Source organism: Pongo pygmaeus, chromosome 8, assembly GCF_028885625.2.
Source record: "Pongo pygmaeus isolate AG05252 chromosome 8, NHGRI_mPonPyg2-v2.0_pri, whole genome shotgun sequence".
NCBI classification, from domain to species: Eukaryota; Metazoa; Chordata; class Mammalia; order Primates; family Hominidae; genus Pongo; species Pongo pygmaeus.
Window position 1 is genome coordinate 73,860,000 of NC_072381.2, and position 20,894 is coordinate 73,880,893.

Consider the following 20,894-nt stretch of genomic DNA (forward strand, 5'->3'; position numbering starts at 1 on the left):
AATTAAACGTAGGAATTAAATGCATTTACGCTTTACGTAACTGCGTTACGCAATTCAGTTGAATTAAACTGAATTATACCTCAGGAGGCTGAGGCACGAGAATCGCTTGAACCCGGGGGGGGGCAGAGGTTGCAGTGAGCCAAGATTGTACCACTGCACTCTAGCCTGGGTGACACAGTCAGACTCTGTGTCAAAAAAAAAAAAAAAAAGAAAAAAGAAAAAAAAAAAAGGAAATGGAATCTCATTCATGTTGCCCAGGCTGGTCTTGAACTCCTGGGTTCAAGCGATCCTCCTTCCTTAGGCTCCCAAAGTGTTAGGATTACAGGCATCAGCCCAATTTTCTCAATGGTATCTAGGGGGAAAATACCAAGAGGCCATAAAAACCAGTATTTGCTCATGGAACACTCCCTTCCCCAAACTATCTTGCTTGTATCTGAGAACAATCTGAAAAAAATGCTGCCTTATAACTATTAGTTATTAATTCTATAGAAAGAACAATTTGTGCTTTATAAAAACAGAATAAAGAGCTTTAATGAACCGACCAAAGGCAGGTACCCTACTCTTGAACATCACAAAAATTCGTTCAAAGTTTGAGGTTTACCATCAACTATTTAAACAGTAATTTCATTTAAAATAAAAAATAACAAAATAAGAAAGAAACAAAATCCCAGGAATCATGTTTAGAATTTTTAAAAATTCAAAATTATCCTCTGCAAAAACAATAATTTTAAAAAATGTTTTTAAAAAAACCTCGGCACGGTAGCTCACGCCTGTAATCCCAGCACTTTGGGAGGCTGAGCGGGGTAGATCACCTGAGGTCAGGAGTTTGAGACCAGCATGGCCAACATGGTGAAACCTTGTCTCTACCAAAAATATAAAAATTAGCCAGGTGTGGTGGCGTGAGCCTGTCATCCCAGCTATTCGGGAGGCTAAGGCAGAAGAATCACTTGAACCCAGGAGGTACAGTAAGCCAAGGTCACGCCACTGCACTCCAGCCTGAGTGACAAAGCAGGACTTGATCTCAAGAAAAATAAAAAATAAATAAAATAAATTTTAAAAATTCTTATTATAATAGAGATGGGGTCTTGCTATATTGCCCAGGCTGGTCTCAAGTGTCCTGGACTCAAGTGATCCTTTTGCCTGTGCCTCCCAAAGTGCTGGGATTTCAGGCCAAAACCAGATTTTTAAAATTTAAAAAAAGAGAAGAATCTACAGTGAAAAGAAAACTTTACAAATGTCCTAAATACACAGTGCTAATCATTACAAAATCAAGTTTTTCATTTTCTCTTTTTTCTTTTTTTGAGACAGGGTCTCACTCTGTCACGCAGGCTCAAGTGCAGTGGCAGAATCTTGGCTCACTGCAACCTCAACCTCCCGAACTCAGGTGATCCTCCTCCCTCAGCCTCCAGAGTAGCTAGGACTACAGGCACATTCCACCATGCCTGACTAATTTTTGATAGTTTCTGTAGAGACAGGGTCCCACTATGTTGCCCAGGCTGGTGTCGAATTCCTGGGCTCAAGCAATCCATCCACCTTGGCCTCCCAAAGTGCTGGGATTATAGGTATGAGCCACTGTGCCTGGCCTATTTTCTCTTTTAACTATTTTTAAGTCAGATGTCATAGGTAGGGAGAAAGGATAAAACAAGGACCAACAAAATGAATTTAAATAGACGTGGGGAATATCTTAACACCAATATTAATTCAAAATGAGGTTAACCGCAAGGAGAATACAGAAAAAATAGTGCATCAAAATGTAGGGCACAGCTTCTATTATTATTTTTTCAGAGATGTAGTCACACTGTTACCCAGCCTGGAATGCGGTGGTGCAATCTTAGCTCACTGCAGCCTTGAACTCCTGGGTTCAAGCAATCCTCTCGCCTCAGCATCCCTGGCAACCGGGACTACAGTCACATGCCACCATGCCTGGATAAGGCATAGGTTCTAAAAGGTGGGTAATTTTCTGCAACTGTATGTAAAATGGAAGATAAATCCATAGCTGTCATCCGATTTTCAAAAGGATTATATACAGATCATAGAAAGGTTAAGAACAACTGTTCTGGCCGGGCATGGTGGCTCACACCTATAATCCCAGCACTCTGGGAGGTTGAGGCGGGCAGATCACCTGAGGACAGGAGTTGGAGACCAGCCTGGCCAACAAGGTGAAACCCCATCTCTATTAAAATACAAAAGTTAGCTGGGCACGGTGGTGCACACCTGTAGTACCAGCTGCTCAGGAGGCTGAGGCAGGAGAACAGCCTGAACTAGGGAGGCGGAGGTTGCAGTGAGCTGAGATGGCGCCACTGCACTACAGCCTGGGTGACAGAGCAAGACTCTGTCTCAAACAAACAAAAAAAACTGTTCTGGTAATAGAAAAAAAATTATCATGTAAATAGGAACAAGACCCTATGAAAAAGTATTAGTACTTTAAATTCTAATAATCTAAATTGGCATGTTAATAAATTAAGATCAGTATGTTCTGCATTTGACATTTTAAAATCAGTGATTCAAGTATAAGTATCATAACATCACTTTCATCCACCTGAACCACGGCCTTAGATTTGCTGTTTCACTCTGCTGATACCAACTCCCACAACCCTGGGAAGTATTGACAGTTGCCACAGCAGAAGTGCTCAGAGTCAAAATCGCGGAATGTCTATCTTTTCTTATAATTTTTCTGGGTGTTCTGTATTCTGGCAGCATACAACAGTCCAGCACCAAGTAGGTAAGATGACATCCAATACCCACAGTTCTGTTTTCTACACCTGACAGTCCACGTGATGAGTTAGAAACAAGACAATTTCAGCTAGGTACTGTGGCTCTCGCCTGTAATCCCAGCACTTTGGGAGGCCAAGGTGGGTGAACTGCTTGAGGCCAGGAGTTCGAGACCAGCCTGGCAAACATGGCGAAACCCCATCTCTACTCAAAATACAAAAATTAGCCAGGCGTGATGGCCCATGCCTGTAATCCCAGCTTCTTCGGAGGCTGAGGCACTTGTTTGAACCCAGGAGGTAGAGGTTGCAGTGAGCCGAGATTGTGCCACTGCACTCCAGCCTGGGTGACAGAGCAAGATTCTACCAAAAAAAAAAAAAAAGAAACAAGACAATTTAACAGGTAATGAAGATTTTGACTGCTAGGAAAAATTGATGGGAAGATAATTTACACTGCAGGAGAGTAGTTGCTTTGCACCACTAGGTACTTATTCAAATTTTGTGAAATCACTGTGAATGTGATTATATCTTTTATAAATATATAACAGTTCTTTTCTAAATCACTTATACTTGAGACTTTAATTTCAATGAAGTGTATTTCATTAAATATTTATTAATGCTCCCCTTTGTGGACATTTGAGAAGCTATCCTTGAATATTTTTATATGTGCATTCTGCACTCAATGTGAATTATTAGAATCAACATTCTGCAAGTAATTCTGTAATCTGCAAAGTACAAAGGTATTAATCTCTGATTTAATCTCCCTCACACACATAAATAGCCAAACACGTGTCATTTGAAGATCTTTTCCAATTATACATATTGAAGCACTTTATCCTTCACTTTTACCTCATTCAATATGATTCTCAAAGGTCCCATACCACAATCACAATAGATACTTATCACTATGTATTTATATCACAAATAACTAAATGAAATGAGACCAAAATGACCACAGGCTATCTACTAAATAAAATTTAGGCCAGGCACAGTGGCTCATATTTGTAATCCCAGCAATTTGGGAGGCCACGGTAAGCAGACTGCTTGAGCCCAGGAATTTGAGGGCAGCCTGGGCAACAAGGCAAAACCCTGTCTCTACGAAAAATATAAAAAATTTGGTAGTACATGGTGATGCACACCTGTAGTCCCAGCTACCCAGGAGGCTGAGGTGGATCACCTGAGCCCAGGATATCAAGGCTACAGTGAGCGTGATTGCACCACTGTACTCCAGTCTGTGTGACAGAGAGTGAGGCCCTGTCTCAAAAAATTAAATTAAAAAAATTAAGGGCTAAGTTTTCTGAAACCACCTTTAAGGATAAAAATATATTCTTTTTTGGCCGGGTACGGCGGCTCACGCCTGTAATCCCAGCACTTCGGGAGGCTGAGGCAGGCGGATCACAAGGTGAAGAGATCGAAACCATCCCGGCCAAAATGGTGAAACCCTGTCTCTACTAAAAATACAAAAATTAGTGGGGCGTGGTGGCATGCGCCTGTAGTCCCAGCTACTCAGCAGGCTGAGGCAGGAGAATCACTTGAACCCGGCAGGTGGAGGTTACAGTGAGCCGAGACCCTGCCATTGCACTCCAGCCTGGGCAACAGAGCCAGACTGCATCTCAATAAATAAATAAATAAATAAATAAATAAATACATTCTTTTTTTAAAACTACAATCAGTTTCATATGACTAAAATAGTCATGTTATAATATACTATTAACATAATTATTTATTGACCACAAGGTATCATTAAAACACAAAAGAGGGGCTGGGCACAGCGGCTCACGTCTGTAATCCCAGCACTTAGGGAAGGCGACACGGGTGGATCACGGGGTTAGGACTTTGAGACCAGCCTGACCAACATGGTGAAACCCCGTCTCTACTAAAAATACAAAAATTAGCTGGGTGTGGTGGCACACGTGCCTGTAATCCCAGCTACTCAGGAGGCTGAGGCAGAAGAATCGCTTGAACACAGGAGGCGGAGGTTGCACTGAGCCGAGATTGTACCACTGCACTCCAGCCTGGGCGACAAGAGCGAAACTCCATCTCAATTAAAAAAAAAAAAGTGAGTCATCTTTCTGAAATAATGAATAAAATTCAAAACCTTGCGGAACACGCTGGTGCACACAGGAGCCTAAGGCAGGAGGACTGCTTCCGTCCAAGAGTTCAAATCTAGCCTAGGCAACATAGCAAGACCCCACTCTAAAAAATAAATTTTTAAAGACTTTAAAATTCAAAATTTCAAACTGACCCAAGAAATGTTTTTGTATCTTTTTTTTTTTTCCAGACAGAGTTTTGCTCAATCCTCCTGACTCAGCCTCCTGAGGGACTACTGGCATGTGCCACCACATTGGTCTTAAACTGCTGGAATCAAGCGACCCTCTCAAAGTGCTGGGATTACAAGAGTAAGTCACCACGAGCCGGGCGCGGTGGCTCACGCCTGTAATCCCAGCACTTTCGAGGCCGAGGCGGGTGGATCACGAGGTCAGGAGATCAAAACCATCCTGGCTAACACGGTGAAACCCTGACTCTACTAAAAATACAAAAAATTAGCCGGGCATGGTGGCAGGCGCCTGTAGTCCCAGCTACTCGGGAGGCTGAGGCAGGAGAATGGCATGAACCCGGGAGGTGGAGCTTGCAGTGAGCCGAGACAGCGCCACTGCACTCCAGCATGGGCAACAGAGCAAGACTCTGTCTCAAAAAAAAAAAAAAACCAAAAAAACAAAAAAGAGTAAGTCACCACACCTGGCTACAAAATAATATTTTAAATATAACCTATTTCAAGTGTTATGATCTTATATAACTGTATTGTCCAATTCACTACCCACCAATAACCATGTGGTTATTTCATTTAAATTAATAACAATTAACATAAAATTACAAATTCAGTTCCTCAGTCACACTAAGTATATTTCAGGGGCTTAATAGTCACACATAGTGGGTATCATATTATACAATGCAGATATAGCACATGCTCATTACCATAGAAAGTTCTACTTATTGGACAGAGCTATTCTTTTTTTTTTGGGACGGAGTCCAGCTCTATCGCCCAGGTTGGAGTGCAATGGCGCGATCTCGGCTCACTGCAACCTGTCTCCCGGGTTAAGGTGATTCTCCTGCCTCGGCCTCCCGAGTAGCTGGGATTACAGGAGCCCACCACCACACCCAGCTTATTTTTGTATTTTTAGTAGAGACAGGGTTTCACCAGGTTAGCCAGGTGGGTTTCAAACTCCTGACTTCAGGCGATCCACCTGTCTGGCCTCTCAAAGTGCTGGGATTACAGGCGAGAGCCACTCGCGCCCAGCCTGGACAATGCTATTCTATAAGGAAAAGGAAAAGCCTTATTGTTATATGAGGTTCTTATACTCTCTATAATGTCCTAACAGATGACAGCTCTTCGCTCTCAGAGAGAAGTCCTTTGGAAGTGATGACTAGTGCTCCTGGCAATAGCCTCTTACTACAATTCAAATAACTGTTGGCCAATCCCCTTAGACAGTTGAAGACACCATTCATAGGCTGAGTGATCCCTTGAAGGCAGAAATTTGAGACCAGCCTGGGCAACAAAGTGAAACCCTGTCTCAAAAAACAAACAAAAACAACGAAAAAAAAACCTCCAGGATTATTTTTGGATGTCTTTTTCCCTTAGCTAAAAAGATTTAAAAAAAAAAAATCAAAAAATGAAATGGATGTGACAATAGGTCTGAATCTGGTATATCCACCTCAATATTTTAATAGTTTAAATACAGATACACATGTAAATATTTTTCATCAAATATACTGAAGGTACCTCTATAATCAATAATTGATCTAAGGCCGGGCACAGTGGCTCACACCTGTAATCCCAGCATTTTGGGAGGCCAAGGCGGATGGATCACCTGAGGTCAGAAGTTCGAGAGCAGCCTGGACAACATGGTGAAACTCTGTCTCTACTAAATATACAAAAATTAGCCGGGTATGGTAGCAAGCCTATAGCCCCAGATATTCAGGAGGCTGAGGCAGGAGAATTGCTTGAACCCTGGAGGCAGAAGTTACAGTGAGCTGAGATCACACCACTGAACTCCAGCCTAGCCAGAGTGAGACAGACTCCAGCCTGAGCAGACAGAGCGAGACTCCATGTTCAAAAAAATAAAATAATTGATATAAGGGCTACTTAAAGATTTGATTGGCTGGTCACTGACTGGTGAGTCACTGGCCATTTCTCTCAATGTCTCTTTACACAACAGAAATTTTCAAAACTAAAAGCTCTGGTCCCTAGAATGGCTGTCACTGAAGACGTATCAAAGCACTTCAGGTAGGATATGGAAAAATACGGTAAATATTAAGAATATATTTCAAGGGGTGAGAAAAATGAAAAATAGGGCCAGAAAAATAAGACCTTGAATACCATCCTAGAATCTGAACTGTATTCTAAAACTCCTTGAAGATACTTTTGCAGATAAATGAGAAAATGAAGAAATAGAAGATAAAATGAACCACAATTCTGAGGTCCTAACACTGACTCTGCTATGACCTCCTTTGAGACCAAAACAAATTTTTTTCACCGTCCTTGGCCTCAATTTCCTCATCTCTTAGAGAATTAAGTTGGGATAGAATCTAGCTTAGCTTTGGGAGGCCACGATGGGTGGATTGTCTGAGCTCAGGAATTCAAGACCAGCCTGGGCAAGATGGCAAAACTCCATCTTTACTAAAAATAAAACCCACAAAATTAGCCAGGAGTGGTGGCACGCGCCTGTAGTCCCAGCTACAGTCCCAAAGGCTGAGGCACAAGAATCACTTGAACCTGGGAGGCGGAGATTGCAGTGAGCCCAGATTGTGCCACTGCACTCCAGCCTGGGTGACAGAGCAAGACTCTGTCAACAACAACAACAAAAAATCTAGTTTAGGCCTGATCCAGGTTTGAAAAAAATTCTGTGATTTTTTTTTTTTTTTTTTTTTTGAGAGGGAGTCTTGCTCATCGCCCAGGCTGGAGTACAATGGCGCAATCTGGGCTCACTGCAACCTCTGCCTCCAGATTCAAGTGATTCTCCTGCCTCAGCCTCCCGAATAGCTGGGATTACAGATGCACACCACCATGTCTGGCTAATTTTTATATTTTTAGTAGAGACGAGGTTTCACCATGTTGGCCAAGCTGGTCTCGGACTCCTGACCTCGTGATCTGCCTGCCTTGGCCTCCCAAAGTGCTGGGATTACAAGCATGAGCCACCACACTCAGCCAAAATTCTGTGATTTTGACAGAAACTATGTTTTAGGAATATCACATCTGATGGATGCACTGGAGCTGGAGGAAAAATAAGAATTATCACATATGGTAACTAAGAGAGAAAAACAAATAAAAGCAAGCAGTTAGAATTTAAAATACTACTACTAAAGACAGAGTATCACCACCAAGCCAGAGATGGGAGGAGAAAGGCTTCCTTAGGGAAGTGAGGATCTATTGTAAGCACTGTGGATTAGGATACAAAGGTTTAAGAACGTCAAGAGCCAGGCGCAGTGGCTCACGTCTGTAATCCCAGCACTTTGGAAGGCCAAGGCGGGCGGATCACGAGGTCAGGAGATCAAGACCAACCTGGCTAACATGGTGAAACCCGGTCTCTACTAAAAATACAGAAAATTGCCGGGCGCGGTGGCTCACTGCTGTAATCCCAGCACTTTGGGAGGCCGAGGTGGGCGGATCACGAGGTCAGGAGATCAAGACCATCTTGGCTAACAGGGTGAAACCCAGTCTCTACTAAAAATATAAAAAATTAGCTGGGCGTGCTGGCACACGCCTATAGTCCCAGCTACTTGGGAGGCTGAGGCACGAGAATCGCTTGAACCCGGGAGGCGGAGCTTGCAGTGAGCCAAGATCATGCCACTGCACTCCAGCCTGGGCAACAGAGCAAGACTCAATCTCAAAAAAAAAAAAATTAAAACCCTGAAGTACCCATTTCTTTTTTTTTTTTTTTTTTTGGGGGGGGGGACAGGGTTTCACTCTATCACCCAGGCTGGAATATGACGGAACTATCACAGCTCACTGTAGCCTAGACCTCCCAAGGTTTAAGCAATCTTCATGCCTCAGCCCCCCCAATAGCTGGGACTATAGGCGTGCTCTACCACACCTGGCTAATTTTTGAGTTTCTGCAGATGGGGTTTTTGTTATATTGCCCAGGCTAGTCTTGGACTCCTGGATGCAACTGATCCTCCTGCCTCAGCCTCCCAAAGTGCTGGGATTACATACATGAGCCACTGTGCCAGGCCTCCATGTCTTTAAGAAGAAAGGTCACCAAGATAACGAATCATTTCCATCAAATTTTAGAACACTGAAGTTAGAAGATCACAGTGTCTCTGAAATTGACCTCGAATTAAAAAACAGATATTTTAAGCAAGTAAAATGCAGCAAAGAGTAAGAGATATAAAATAAATAAAAATATATTCAAATTAAAAAGACAATCAAAATCTCATTCTGTAGAATTCTTGGGAAACTTATTTGAAATCCCTAAACACAACTGGTTTCATTCAAGTAAAAAATTCTGAATCTACAGGAGTTAAAGCTTTTAAGATTCAACAAATAAGTCAAAAAATGACCAAAAAAAAAATTCTTCCTAAAAAGATTGGGAAGAATTTAAAGCTTCAATAACATTTTCCATTTACTTTGAAAATGACATTTTGTTGACTTTATTTTTTTTGAGCTGGAGTCTCACTCTGTTGCTCAGGCTGGAGTACAGTGGCGCCATCTCGGCTCACTGCAACCTCTGCCACGCCCGTCTAATTTTTGTATTTTTAGTAGAGAGGAGGTTTCACTGTGTTGGTCAAGCTGGTCTCGAACTCCCAACCTCAGTGATATGCCCACCTCCGCCTCCCAAAGTGCTGCACCGGGCCTTGTTGACTTTATTTTGAAAACGTAAATGTTCTTTTACTGCTTTTACAATTATCTTTCTTTTTTTTTTGAGACTGAGTTTCTCTCTTGTTGCCCAGGCTAGAGCGCAATGGCGCAATCTGAGCATCTGAGCTCACCGCAACCTCCGCCGGGTTCAAGAGATTTTCCTGCTTCAGCATCCCAAGTAGTTGGGATTACAGACACATGCCACCATGCCAGGCTAATTTTGTATTTTTAGTAGAGACGGGGTTTCTCCATGTTTGTCAGGCTGGTCTTGAACTCCCAACCTCAGGTGATCCGCCTGCCTTGGCCTCCCAAAGTGCTGGGATTACAGGCGTGAGCCACTGCGCCCAGCAGCTTTTACAACTATCTTTTTCCTTTGTCTAGTAACTAAATTCTTTAGAGTTGGTTTTCTTTCTTTTTTTTACCTTTTTTGAGACCAGGTCTCACTCAGACTGGAGTGCAATGGCACCATCATGGCTCACTGCAACCTTGACCTCCCTGGCTCACGCAATCCTTCTACCTCAACCTCCCTGAATAGCTAGAACCACAGGTACGTAACACCAGGTCCAGGTAATTTTTTTTTGAATGTAGTTTTTCAACTTTAAATTCAAACAACTGGCTAGTCCTGGTGGTTCACACCTGTAATCTCAACACTTTAGGAGGCCAAGATCGGAGGATCGCGTGAGCCCAAAAGTTCAAGACCCACCTGGGTAACAAAGTGAAACCTCCGTCTCAATTTTTTTGGAGTCTCCCTTTATCACCCAGACTGGAGTGCAGCACTGCGATATCAGCTCACTCAACCTCTGCCTCCCCAGTTCAAGCACTTCTCCTGCCTCAGCCTCGTGAGTAGCTGGGATTACAGGCGTGTGCCAACACGCCAAGCTAACTTTTGTATTTTTTAGGTAGACATAGGATTTCACCATGTCGGCCAGGCTGGTCTCGGAACTCCTGACCTCAGGTGATCTGCCAACCTTGGCCTCCCAAAATGCTGGGATTACAGGCATGAGACACCTCACCTAGCCTAAATACATTTTTTTTTTCCTGAGACGGAGTTTTGCTCTTGTTGCCCAGGCTGGAGTGCAGTGGTGCGATCTTGGCTCACCGCAACCTCCACCTCCCAGGTTCAAGCGATTCTCCTGCCTCAGCCTCCCGAGTAGTTAGGATTACAGGCATGCACCACCATGCCCAGCCAGTTTTGTATTTTTAGCAGAGACAGAGTTTCTCCATGTTGGTCAGGCTGGTCTTGAACTCCTGACCTCAGGTGATCCACCCACCTCAGCCTCCCAAAGTGCTGGGATTACAGGTGTGAGCCACCACACCCAGCCTACATTTACTTTTTTTTTTTTCTTTTTGAGATGGAGTCTTGCTCTGTCACCCAGGCTGAAGTGCAGTGGCACAATCTCAGCTCGCTGCAAGCTTCACCTCCTGGGTTCACACCATTCTCCTGCCTCAGCATCCCAAGTAACTGGGACTACAGGTGCCCGCCACCATGCCCGACTAATTTTTTGTATTTTTAGTAGAGACGGGGTTACACCATGTAAGCCAGGATGGTCTCGATCTCCTGACCTTGTGATCTGCCCGCCTCGGCCTCCCAAAGTGCTGGGATTACAGGCATGAGTCACCGCGCCCAACTCATTTACTTTTAAACATAACTCATGAATACTGACAACTTAACATGCCAAATACAGTATATTCTAATTAATGAGTGGCTAACCTCTAACAGAGTTAAATCAATTAAAAGTGAATCTAAGGTATTAAAAAACTACAAAACTGCCAGGCGCGGTGGCTTACGCCTGTAATCCCAGCACTTTGGGAGGCCGAGACAGGCGGATCGCGAGGTCAGAAGATCGAGACCATCCTGGCTAACACGGTGAAACCTCGTCTCTACTAAAAATACAAAAAATTAGCAGGGCGTGGTGGCGGGCGCCTGTAGTCCCAGCTACTCGGGAGGCTGAGGCAGGAGAATGGTGTGAACCCGGCAGGCGGAGCTTGCAGTGAGCCGAGATTGAGCCACTGCACTCCAGCCTGGGCGACAGAGCAAGACTCCGTCTCAAAAAAAATAAATAAAAATAAAAATAAAAAAATAAATGTTTAAAAAAAAAAAAAACTACAAAACTGCCCAAACTGCTATGTAAAACAGCTTCTTTGTTAGTTGATCTATGGATTTTTAAAGGAGCTTCACAGAGAAAGTTAATGAATTCACAATTTGCAAACATTTTACAGTATCAGAATATCAGAACAGCCTAATTCATGTTGTTTTGTTTTGTTTTTTTGAGACGCAGTATCTGTCGCGCAGGCTGGAGTGCAGTGGCGCGATCTCAGCTAACTGCAACCTCCACCTCCCGGGTTCAAGGGATTCTCCTGCCTCAGCCTCCTGAGTAACTGGGATTACGGGAGCGTGCCACCAGGCCCGGCTAATTTTAGTATTTTTAGTAGAGACGGGGTTTCACCATGTTGGCCAGGCTGGTTGCGAACTCCTGACCTCGTGATCCACCTCCTCCGCTTCCCAAAGTGCTAGGATAACAGGCGTGAGCCACCACCCCCGGCCCTAATTCACGTAGTTTTAACAAGTTCCCCACAAACAATTACAGTACATGTATTTAGAAGCCTGACCTGGCTGTGATACTGCAGTGGCTGTAAACTGAGTAGCCCATGGCGGATTCTTCTGTCCTCCAAACTGAGCCATGATGCAAAACGAAAAAAACCTTCCCTTGTTTGTCTTCTATAGCATCGATCTATCAAGAAAAGGATCCACATTTTAAAGTCCAACCAAGCTACAGATATCACAAAACGATATTACGATAGAAAGAAATGTTTAATGTGTCAAGAACGTCTTCGCAGATTTCAGTAGAAATAACAACTGTAAGTAGAAAAAGGGCAAATGAACATCCAAAATGCAGTAAAAACATTTTACATCAAGTAGATCACCAAAAGTGCCCTATTTTACAAGATAACATTAAGGGGAGACTCACAAAAAGCACTCCTGTCTGGGACTACAAATTGTCACATTTAAACGGAAGACAATCTGCTGTATCCACCCAATTGTTAACAAAAAGTTCACAACTTTATATTCCCAGGAAATACAGCCTGCGTGTTTCTTCTGGCAATGGGTTGGGGAGTAAGGCAGGGTAATGTTAAAACCAATAACGGATATTGGGACAAGACCCCCATCACAGGTATTTAAGGATATCATTTAAATAACGAACATCTCTACTTTCCAGAGTACAGAAGGAACCTAAGGGGCTTCTTTTCCATCCCCGACCTCGAGGGAAAAGGCCGTTGAGATAATGGATGTCCCTTAAAGAACCACTGGGAAAATCCCTCCCCACAAGACAAACCAGAAAAGGCGAAGATTCTCCGCCCGCGCCCCCCCTCCTCGGCCGCCGCGACCCTCAAGGGCCAGAGCCCGGCCGTCCGTCTTCCTCCAGTCCCAGCTCCGTGCCGGCCGCCGGCGACTGAAGGCGGAACCCACCGCCCCACTACACTCGATGGATCCCGAAAGCCCTGGGCTCGTTTACTACGCACGGAGAAAGCCTCTATTCCCCAATACCCACGCCGCCGGGAGCCGCCACTATGTCCCGGGCCGGGGGGCCAGGAGGGTAAAACCGCAGTGGCTCGGGAGCAACGGGGCGGCGGACCGCAGCGTCGCCATGCCGAGGCTGAGGGGCGCTGGGGGCACCTGAGGAGCCGAGTGGTGGGGGTGGGGCTGGCCGCGCCGGGCCTGCTCCGACCCGCACAAAAGGGACCGCGTCCCTCCCGTCCCAGTCCCACAAGAGCCCCACCGTCGCCGCCCGGGGCCGCCGGGCTACCCAAAAGATCGCTCCTGGCCCTTCCACAGATCCGACAGGATGTTAAGAGACCCGGCTTGGCCGCCCCCCGCTCCAACTACGAGGACCAGACCTTCACCTGAGTCGGGTCCCGGCTAACATCGAAGCCATTTCAAACCCGTCAGCCTTAGGCGCATGCGCCAACTTCCCCCCTTCCTCCACGCCGCTCCCCTCCTCCACGCCGCTCCCCTCCTCCACATCTCCGGGAGGAACGGCGCTTACTGGCTGACGTTCTGCGTGCGCGCTCCCCTGACCGCTCAATACGCCTGGCCCTTTCGCTACGAAGGGGGAAATAGAGCGCGCCTAAGGGTTACCTTGGCCTCGCTTAACAATGAGCGGAGCTATATGTCTTGCGCTTGCTCTGAAGGAGGGGCTTTCCTTTGGGTGGGAAGGAAAGAAATGGCGGTCACGTGATCCGATCCAGCCGGCCGCCATTTTATGTTTAACCTTTTTTTTTTTTTTTTACCTCGTTCCATTATTTGGGAGAAAGGATATACCCTGTAACATCTTTTTTTTTTATATACTTTAAGTTATAGGGTACATGTGCACAACGTGCAGGTTTGTACATATGTATACATGTGCCATGTTGGTGTGCTGCACCCGTTAAGTAGTCGTTTACATTAGGTATCTCTCCTAATGGTATACCTCCCCCCTCCCCCCACCCCACGACAGGCCACGGTGTGTGATGTTCCCCACCCTGTGTCCAAGTGTTCTCATTGTTCAGTTCCCACCTATGAGTGAGAACATGCGGTGTTTGGTTTTTTGTCCTTGCCATAGTTTACTCAGAATGATGGTTTCCCCGGGCGCGGTGGCTCACGTCTGTAATCCCAGCACTTTGGGAGGCCGAGGCGGGCGGATCACGAGGTCAGGATATCGAGACCATACTGGCTAACATGGTGAAACCCCATCTCTACTAAAAATACAAAAAAATTAGCTGGGCGTAGTGGCGGGGGCCTGTAGTCCCAGCTACTCAGGAGGCTGAGGCGGGAGAATGGCGCGAACCCAGGAGGCGGAGCTTGCAGTGAGCCGAGATCGCGCCACTGCACTCCAGCCGGGGCAACAGAGTGAGACTCCGACCCCCCCAAAAAAAAAGAAAAGAAAAAAGATGGTTTCTAGCTTCATTCTAGCTTCATCCATGTCCCTACAAAGGACAAGAACTCATCCTTTTTTATGGCTGCGTAGTATTCCATGGTGTATATGTGCCACATTTTCTTAATCTAGTCTATCACTGATGGACATTTGGGTTGGTTCCAAGTCTTTGCTATTGTGGATACTGCCGCTATAAACATACGTGTGCATGTCTTTATAGCAGCATGATTTATAATCCTTTGGGTATATGCCCAGTGATGGGATGGCTAGGTCAAATGGTATTTCTAGTTCTAGATCCTTGAGGAATCGCCACACTGTCTTCCACAATGGTTGAACTAGTTATACCCTGTAACATTCTTAACTCATCTTAAAAATTGACATAAAATTTACTTAACATACAATTCACTATTTAAAATATCTTCAAGTACAATTCAGGCTGGGTGTGGTGGCTCACGCCTGTAATCCCAGCACTTTGGCAGGCCGAGGCAGGTGGATCACTTGAGGTCAGGAGTTCAAGACCAGTCTGCCCAACATGGTGAAACCCCACCTCTACTAAAAATACAAAAATTAGCCAGGCGTGGTGGCGCATGCCTATAATCCCAGCTACTCAGAGGGCTGAGGCAGGAGAATTGCTTGAACCCAGGAGGCTGAGGTTGCAGTGAGCTGAGATCACACCATTGCGCTCCAGCCTGGGCAACAAAAGCAACATTCCGTCTCAAAAAAAAAAGTACAACTCAGTGGCTTTTAGTATAGTCCTAAGGTTGTGCAACCATTCCTATCACTACTTCAAGAACCTTTCCATCACCGGAAAAAGAAACCCATACCTGTTACGCAATAGCCCCCTAATCCCTGCTCTTCCCAGTCTCAGACAACCACTAACATTTCTGTGTCCTAGACATTTCCTATAAATAGGATCATGCAATATGTGGCCTTTTATGTGTTGGTTTTCTTTGTTTTAGCACATTGATTTCAGGGTTCATCCATGTTGTGGCATGTATCAGAACTCATTCCATTTTATGGCTAACATTGCGCTTGCCTGCTTCCTTGCTTGCTTGCTTGCTTTCTTCTCTTTTCTTTTCTTTCCTTTCTTTCTTCTTTCTCTTTTTGAGACAGAGTCTCGCTCTGTCCCCCAGGCTGGAGTGCAGTGGCGCAATCTCGGCTCACTGCAAGCTCCGCCTCCCGAATTCGCGCCATTCTCCTGCCTCAGCCTCCGGAGTAGCTGTGGCTACAGGCGCCCGCCGCCACGCCCAGATAATTTTTTGTACTTTTAGTAGAGACGGGGTTTCACCGTGTTAGCCACGATGGTCTCGATCTCCTGATCTCGTGATCCACTCGCCTCGGCCTCCCAAAGTGCTGGGATTACAGACGTGAGCCACCGCGCCAGGCCACATTGCGCATTCTTTAATATTTTTTCCAAATTTAAGGAATCTTTCTGTTTTTCTCTTAAGCTATCTATAGCTTACAGCAATTTGGTAAAATATACCTTTGTGAACAAAGATAAAACTTATTTTTTTCTCCCTATCTGATCCCTCCAGAATTAAGAAACTATTAGTATTCTTATTTTCATGACAGTATAGTAATACGCATAAATTCAATATGAATTTGATAACCTTGTAACACTACACAATTAGAGACATTGGTTTTATTGCCAAGACTTTAACACATATGTCATATTTTCAGATATGATCAGACAACTTAAAAAAAATAAGTTTCACTTTATGGAGCCAATAAGGTCTAGCTTTTAAGTGAGTAAGGGATGTCACTTTCTGGCAGGCTCAGAAACCATTAAGATGCTTTGGGGCTTAAGATACTTTAGCCTCTTAAGAGGAATTCACCCAAATCCATAGGTATTGCAAGCAAAATCTGATGGCAAGTCCTTGGCTGGGCTTCATACCCTTAAAGGGCTTTTTTATTTTATGTATTTATTTATTTATTTATTTTTTTTTTTTTGAGACGGAGTCTCACTGTCTCCCAGGCTGGAGTACAGTGGCGCGACCGCGGCTCACTGCAAGCTCCGCCTCCCGGGTTCACGCCATTCTCGGGCCTCAGCCTCTTGAGTAGCTAGAACTACAGGCGCCCGCTACCGCGCCCGCCACCACGCCCTGCTAATTTGTTTTTGTACTTTTAGTAGAGACAGGGTTTCTCTACTAAAAGAAAAACCGGTGTTTTTAGTGTTAGCCAGGGTGGTCTCAATCTCCTAACCTCGTGATCCGCCCGCCTTGGCCTCCCAAAGTGCTGGGATTATAGGCATGAGCCACCGTGCCTGGCCAAAGGGCTTTTAAAAGTCCAATTTGAGAGATATGTTCCTTCGTTTATTTCTTTCTCTATGAACCCACTGAGGAAGAATTCTGAAAGTCTCTCTTCTGGACAAGCACAGTGGCTCACACCTGTAATCCCAACACTTTGAGAGGCTAACATGGGAGGACTGCTTGAAGCCGAAAGTTCAAGACCAGCCTAGGCAACATAGCAAGACCCCGTCTCTATTTTTAAAAACTAAAATTTAAGTCTCTTTTTTCATGTCATTATGAGCCTGAACACCATGAAAGCTCTTCAGCAGAGGACTGGGCTTTGAAACAACTGACAAAATTAGCTGGGTGTGATTGCATGACCTGTAATCCCAGGTACTCCAGAGGTTGAGGCAGGAGAATCACTTGAACCCAAGAGGCGGAGGTTGCAGTGAGCCAAGATCGCACCCTTGCACTCCAGCCTGGGCGACAGAGCAAGACTCCCTCTAAGAAAAGGGGGAGGGGAGGGGAGAGGAAGGGAGGGGAGGGGAGAGGAGGGGAGGGGAGGGAAGGGGAGGGGGAACCGATGAGAGAGCCTGAGGAGCCATTTTAAACAATGGGGAGCACTCAGATTGTGTAGTAATGAGAGATCCAAACACCAAACAGTCCAGGGGCTTTCAGTTTGTCATGCATGCCACTGTGGAGATGGTGGATACAACATGAATGCGAGGTCACACAAGGAGGATGGAAGAATTGTGGAGCCAAAGAAAGCTGTCCTAAGATTCTCAGATTCTTAAGATTCTGGTCAGGGGTGGTGGCTCACCTGTAATCCCAGCACTTTGGAAAGCCAAAGTGGGCATATCGTCTAAAGTCAGGAGTTCGAGACCAGCCTGGCCAACATGGCAAAACCCTGTCTCTACTAAAAAATACAAAAAATTAGCCAGGTGTGGTTGTGGGCACATGTAATCCCAGCTACTTGGGAGGCTGAGGCAAGGGAATCGCTTAAACCTGGGAGGCAGAGGTTGCAGTGAAGCGAGATCACGCCATTGCACTTCAGCCTGGGTAACAGAGTGAGACTCTGTCTCAAAAAAAATAAAATAAAAATAAAAAGCCTAAGATCAAAATCAATCACTATTCTTGCTATACTTATGTAAATAATGAGGTCAAGTTTAATGACTAGACTGACTTTGCAAACAAGTCAGCCTTTGATCATCTTTAATAAAAATAATGGTGATTTTAGAGACAATATAGTTTCAGTGGAAAACTATAGAACATCCTCGTGATTATCAAGTTCTAGTCTTGGCCGGGCGCAGTGGCTCATGCCTGTAATCCCAGCACTTTGGGAGGCCGAGGCGGGCGGATCACCTGAGTTCGGGAGTTCAAGACCAGCCTGACCAACATGGTGAAACCCTGTCTGTACTAAAAATACAAAATTAGCTGGGCGTGGTGGCAGGTGCCTGTAATCCCAGCTACTCGGGAGGTTGAGGCAGGAGAATTGCTTGAACCCAGGAGGCAGAGGTTGCAGTGAGCTGAGATCGTGCCATTGCACTCCAGCCTGGGCAACAATAGCGAAACTCCGTCTCATAATAAAAAAAAAAAAAAAATTCTAGTCTTGTTCATCATCTTAGAGGTCTATCTGCAGACTGACCTGGATCCTAAATTCTTCTAGTTTCCTTCAGTATCTGGCTATGACTCTCCAAACTATTATTTCCAATTTTTTTCCACCCTTATGGCTTAGAGTCACAAAATATTAAAACTACTCATTTTCCCAGAGCCTTGCTAGCCGAAGCTGGAAAATGTGATATAAACTTAAAAGAAATCAACTTTGTGCATGCTACTGGGTGGACCAATCAGAAACTTCATCAGAAACACCAAATGTCATTACCAGAGACATTCAAACCATAAACCAGGAAATCCATTGGGTTGCTATCCTCAAGCCCAACATCTAAAAATCTTATTGACTCACTGCCCTCTAGATTCAGAAACTGGGTTTCTATTAATCGTTATTTTTCTTTATTTTCATAGAAATTCCCCCTTATTAAATTCTTGACCACTAGCAATCCAGTGAATATTCTCTGCTACCAAGGCCCAACAGATGATTCAGCTGGTCCTTAAAGAATAAAAGGTGATTGAATGAAAAAATAGACTTAAATTGTGCAAAGGAAAGAAAAGAGAAGAGACTAGCCTGAGCAACATGGCAAGACCCCGTCTCTACAAAAAAAAACAAAAACAAAAATTAGCCGAATATGGTGGCATGCACCCTGTAGTACAAGCTATTCTGGAGGCTGAGGTAGGAGGATCACTTGAGCCTGGGAGATGGAGGTTGCAGTGAGCCTAGATGGCGTCACTGCACTCTGGTCTGGATGACATAGTGACACCCTTTCTCAAAAAAAAATAGAAAAAGGAAGGAAAGAAAAAAGAAAAAGAAAGGGAGGGAAAGAAAGAGAGAGGAAAGAAGGAAGGAAGGGAGAGAGGGAGGGAGGAGGGAAGGAAGGAAGGTTAGTTGATTGGGAGGCTGAGGCAGGTGGATCACCTGAGGTCAGGAGTTCGAGACCAGCCTGGCCAACATGGTGAAACCCCGTCTCTACTAAAAATGCAAAAATAAGCCAGGCATGGTGGCACGCGCCTGTAGTCCCAGCTACTTCGGAGGCTGAGGCAGGAGAATCCCTTCAACACAGGAAGTGGAGGTTGCAGTGTGCTGAGATTGTGCCACTGCACTCCAGCCTGGGTGACAGAGCGAGAGTCTGTCTCAAAAAAAAAAAAAAAAAAAGCAAGAAAAGAGAAGAGACTGACAGACATTCTCTGCTTGACCAAACTTCAGTCAGGCTCCTGACCTTGACCTAGGCCCACCTGTACACTTAAAACCCACTTTTACTTGTATTTACTGCTTTTTGAAAGATAGGGTGTTCCCATGGTGCCCAGGCTGGTATGTAGTGGCTATTCACAAGTGCAATCATAGCACATTGTAGCCTCAAACTCCTGGCCTCAGGCATTCCTCTGGACTTAGCCTCCTGAGTAGCTGGGACTAAAAGTGTGCACCACTGTACCCAGCTAAAATCTAGTTTTAGCAAAGAACCCTGTTAAGTAAGTTTGTCAAGAGCTCCCCCAACCCTTTTTTTATGAGACATAGTGTCACTCTGTAGCCCAGGCTGAAGTGCAGTGGCATGATCTCAGCTCACTGCAACCTCTGCCTCCTGGGTTCAAGCAATTCTCATGTCTCAGCCTCCCGAGTAGCTGGAATTATAGGCACGCACCACCATGCCCAGCTAATTTTTGCATTTTTAGCAGAGACAGGGTTTCACCATGTTGGCCAGGCTCGTCTCGAACTCTTGACCTCAAGTGATCTGCCCGCCTCAGCCTCCTAAAGTGCTGGGATTACAGGCATGAGACACCACGCCCAGCCCAAGAACCCCCTACACTTGATATCTAATCACCCTCAATATCTGATCAAGTTCCTCATCCTCCACCAACCACCAGAGTGATATCTCATCACCTCCACCTGTCTTCAGCAAGAATCCTGTTGAATGAGTTTAGTCAGAATCCCCGGACTCTGATGTTACCTGTTAGTAATGTTCTTTTCTTTTATTTTTTGAGACAAGGTTTCACTCTGTTACCCAGGCAGCAGTGCCGGAGTGCAGTGGCAAGATCACGGCTCATTGTGGCCTTGATCTGCTAGATTCAAGAAATCTGTCCACCTCAGCCTCCCAAGTGGCTAGGACTGCAAGCATGTGCCACCACGCCTGGCTGATTTTTGCAATAATTTTTTTGTAGAGATGGGGATCTCACTTTGTTGCTCAGGCTGGTCATGAACTCTAGCCTCAAGCAATCCTCCTGCCTCACCCTCCCAAAGTGCTAGGATTACAGATGTGAGCCTGGCCCTTAGTAATTTTCTATCCACTGACCCTAACCTGCTCCTTGGCTATAAATTCCATGTTGTATTCAGAGTTTAGGGCAACTCTCTTCCCCACTGTAAAATCCCATTGTAGTGGTCCCTATACATAATCATAATGGTCCCAAGTAAATTCTTCCTTATCATGCTTTAACAAATGTCGTTGATTTTTTTTCTTTTTCTTTTAATTTTTTTTTTTTTTTTTTTTTTTTTTTTTTGAGATGGTGTCTCACTCTGTCGCCCAGGCTGGAGTGCAGTGGTGCGATCTCGGCTGCAACCTCCACGTCCTGGGTTCAAGTGATT

At 45.0% G+C, this 20,894-nt stretch overlaps 1 protein-coding gene across 13 annotated transcripts in view; it reads right to left on the minus strand.

Annotated features, from left to right (window-relative positions):
• The window catches only part of CCAR1 (cell division cycle and apoptosis regulator 1), a 73,922-nt gene extending 60,133 nt beyond the window's left edge, over positions 1-13,789 (minus strand). For 3 of the 13 annotated variants that reach the window (XM_063670543.1, XM_063670545.1, XM_054436650.1), the window contains exons 1-2: positions 13,468-13,689; positions 12,175-12,296 (exon numbers count right to left, since the gene is read on the minus strand). In XM_063670543.1, coding sequence (XP_063526613.1) covers positions 12,175-12,247 — 73 coding nt within the window. In that variant the 5' untranslated portion in view covers positions 12,248-12,296; positions 13,468-13,689. Of the gene's footprint in view, positions 1-12,174; positions 12,297-13,086 lie in introns of all 13 variants that reach the window. The other 10 variants (XM_063670542.1, XM_063670546.1, XM_063670540.1 and 7 more) reach the window with 9 other exon arrangements.
• Between the last annotated feature and the right edge of the window lie 7,105 nt (positions 13,790-20,894).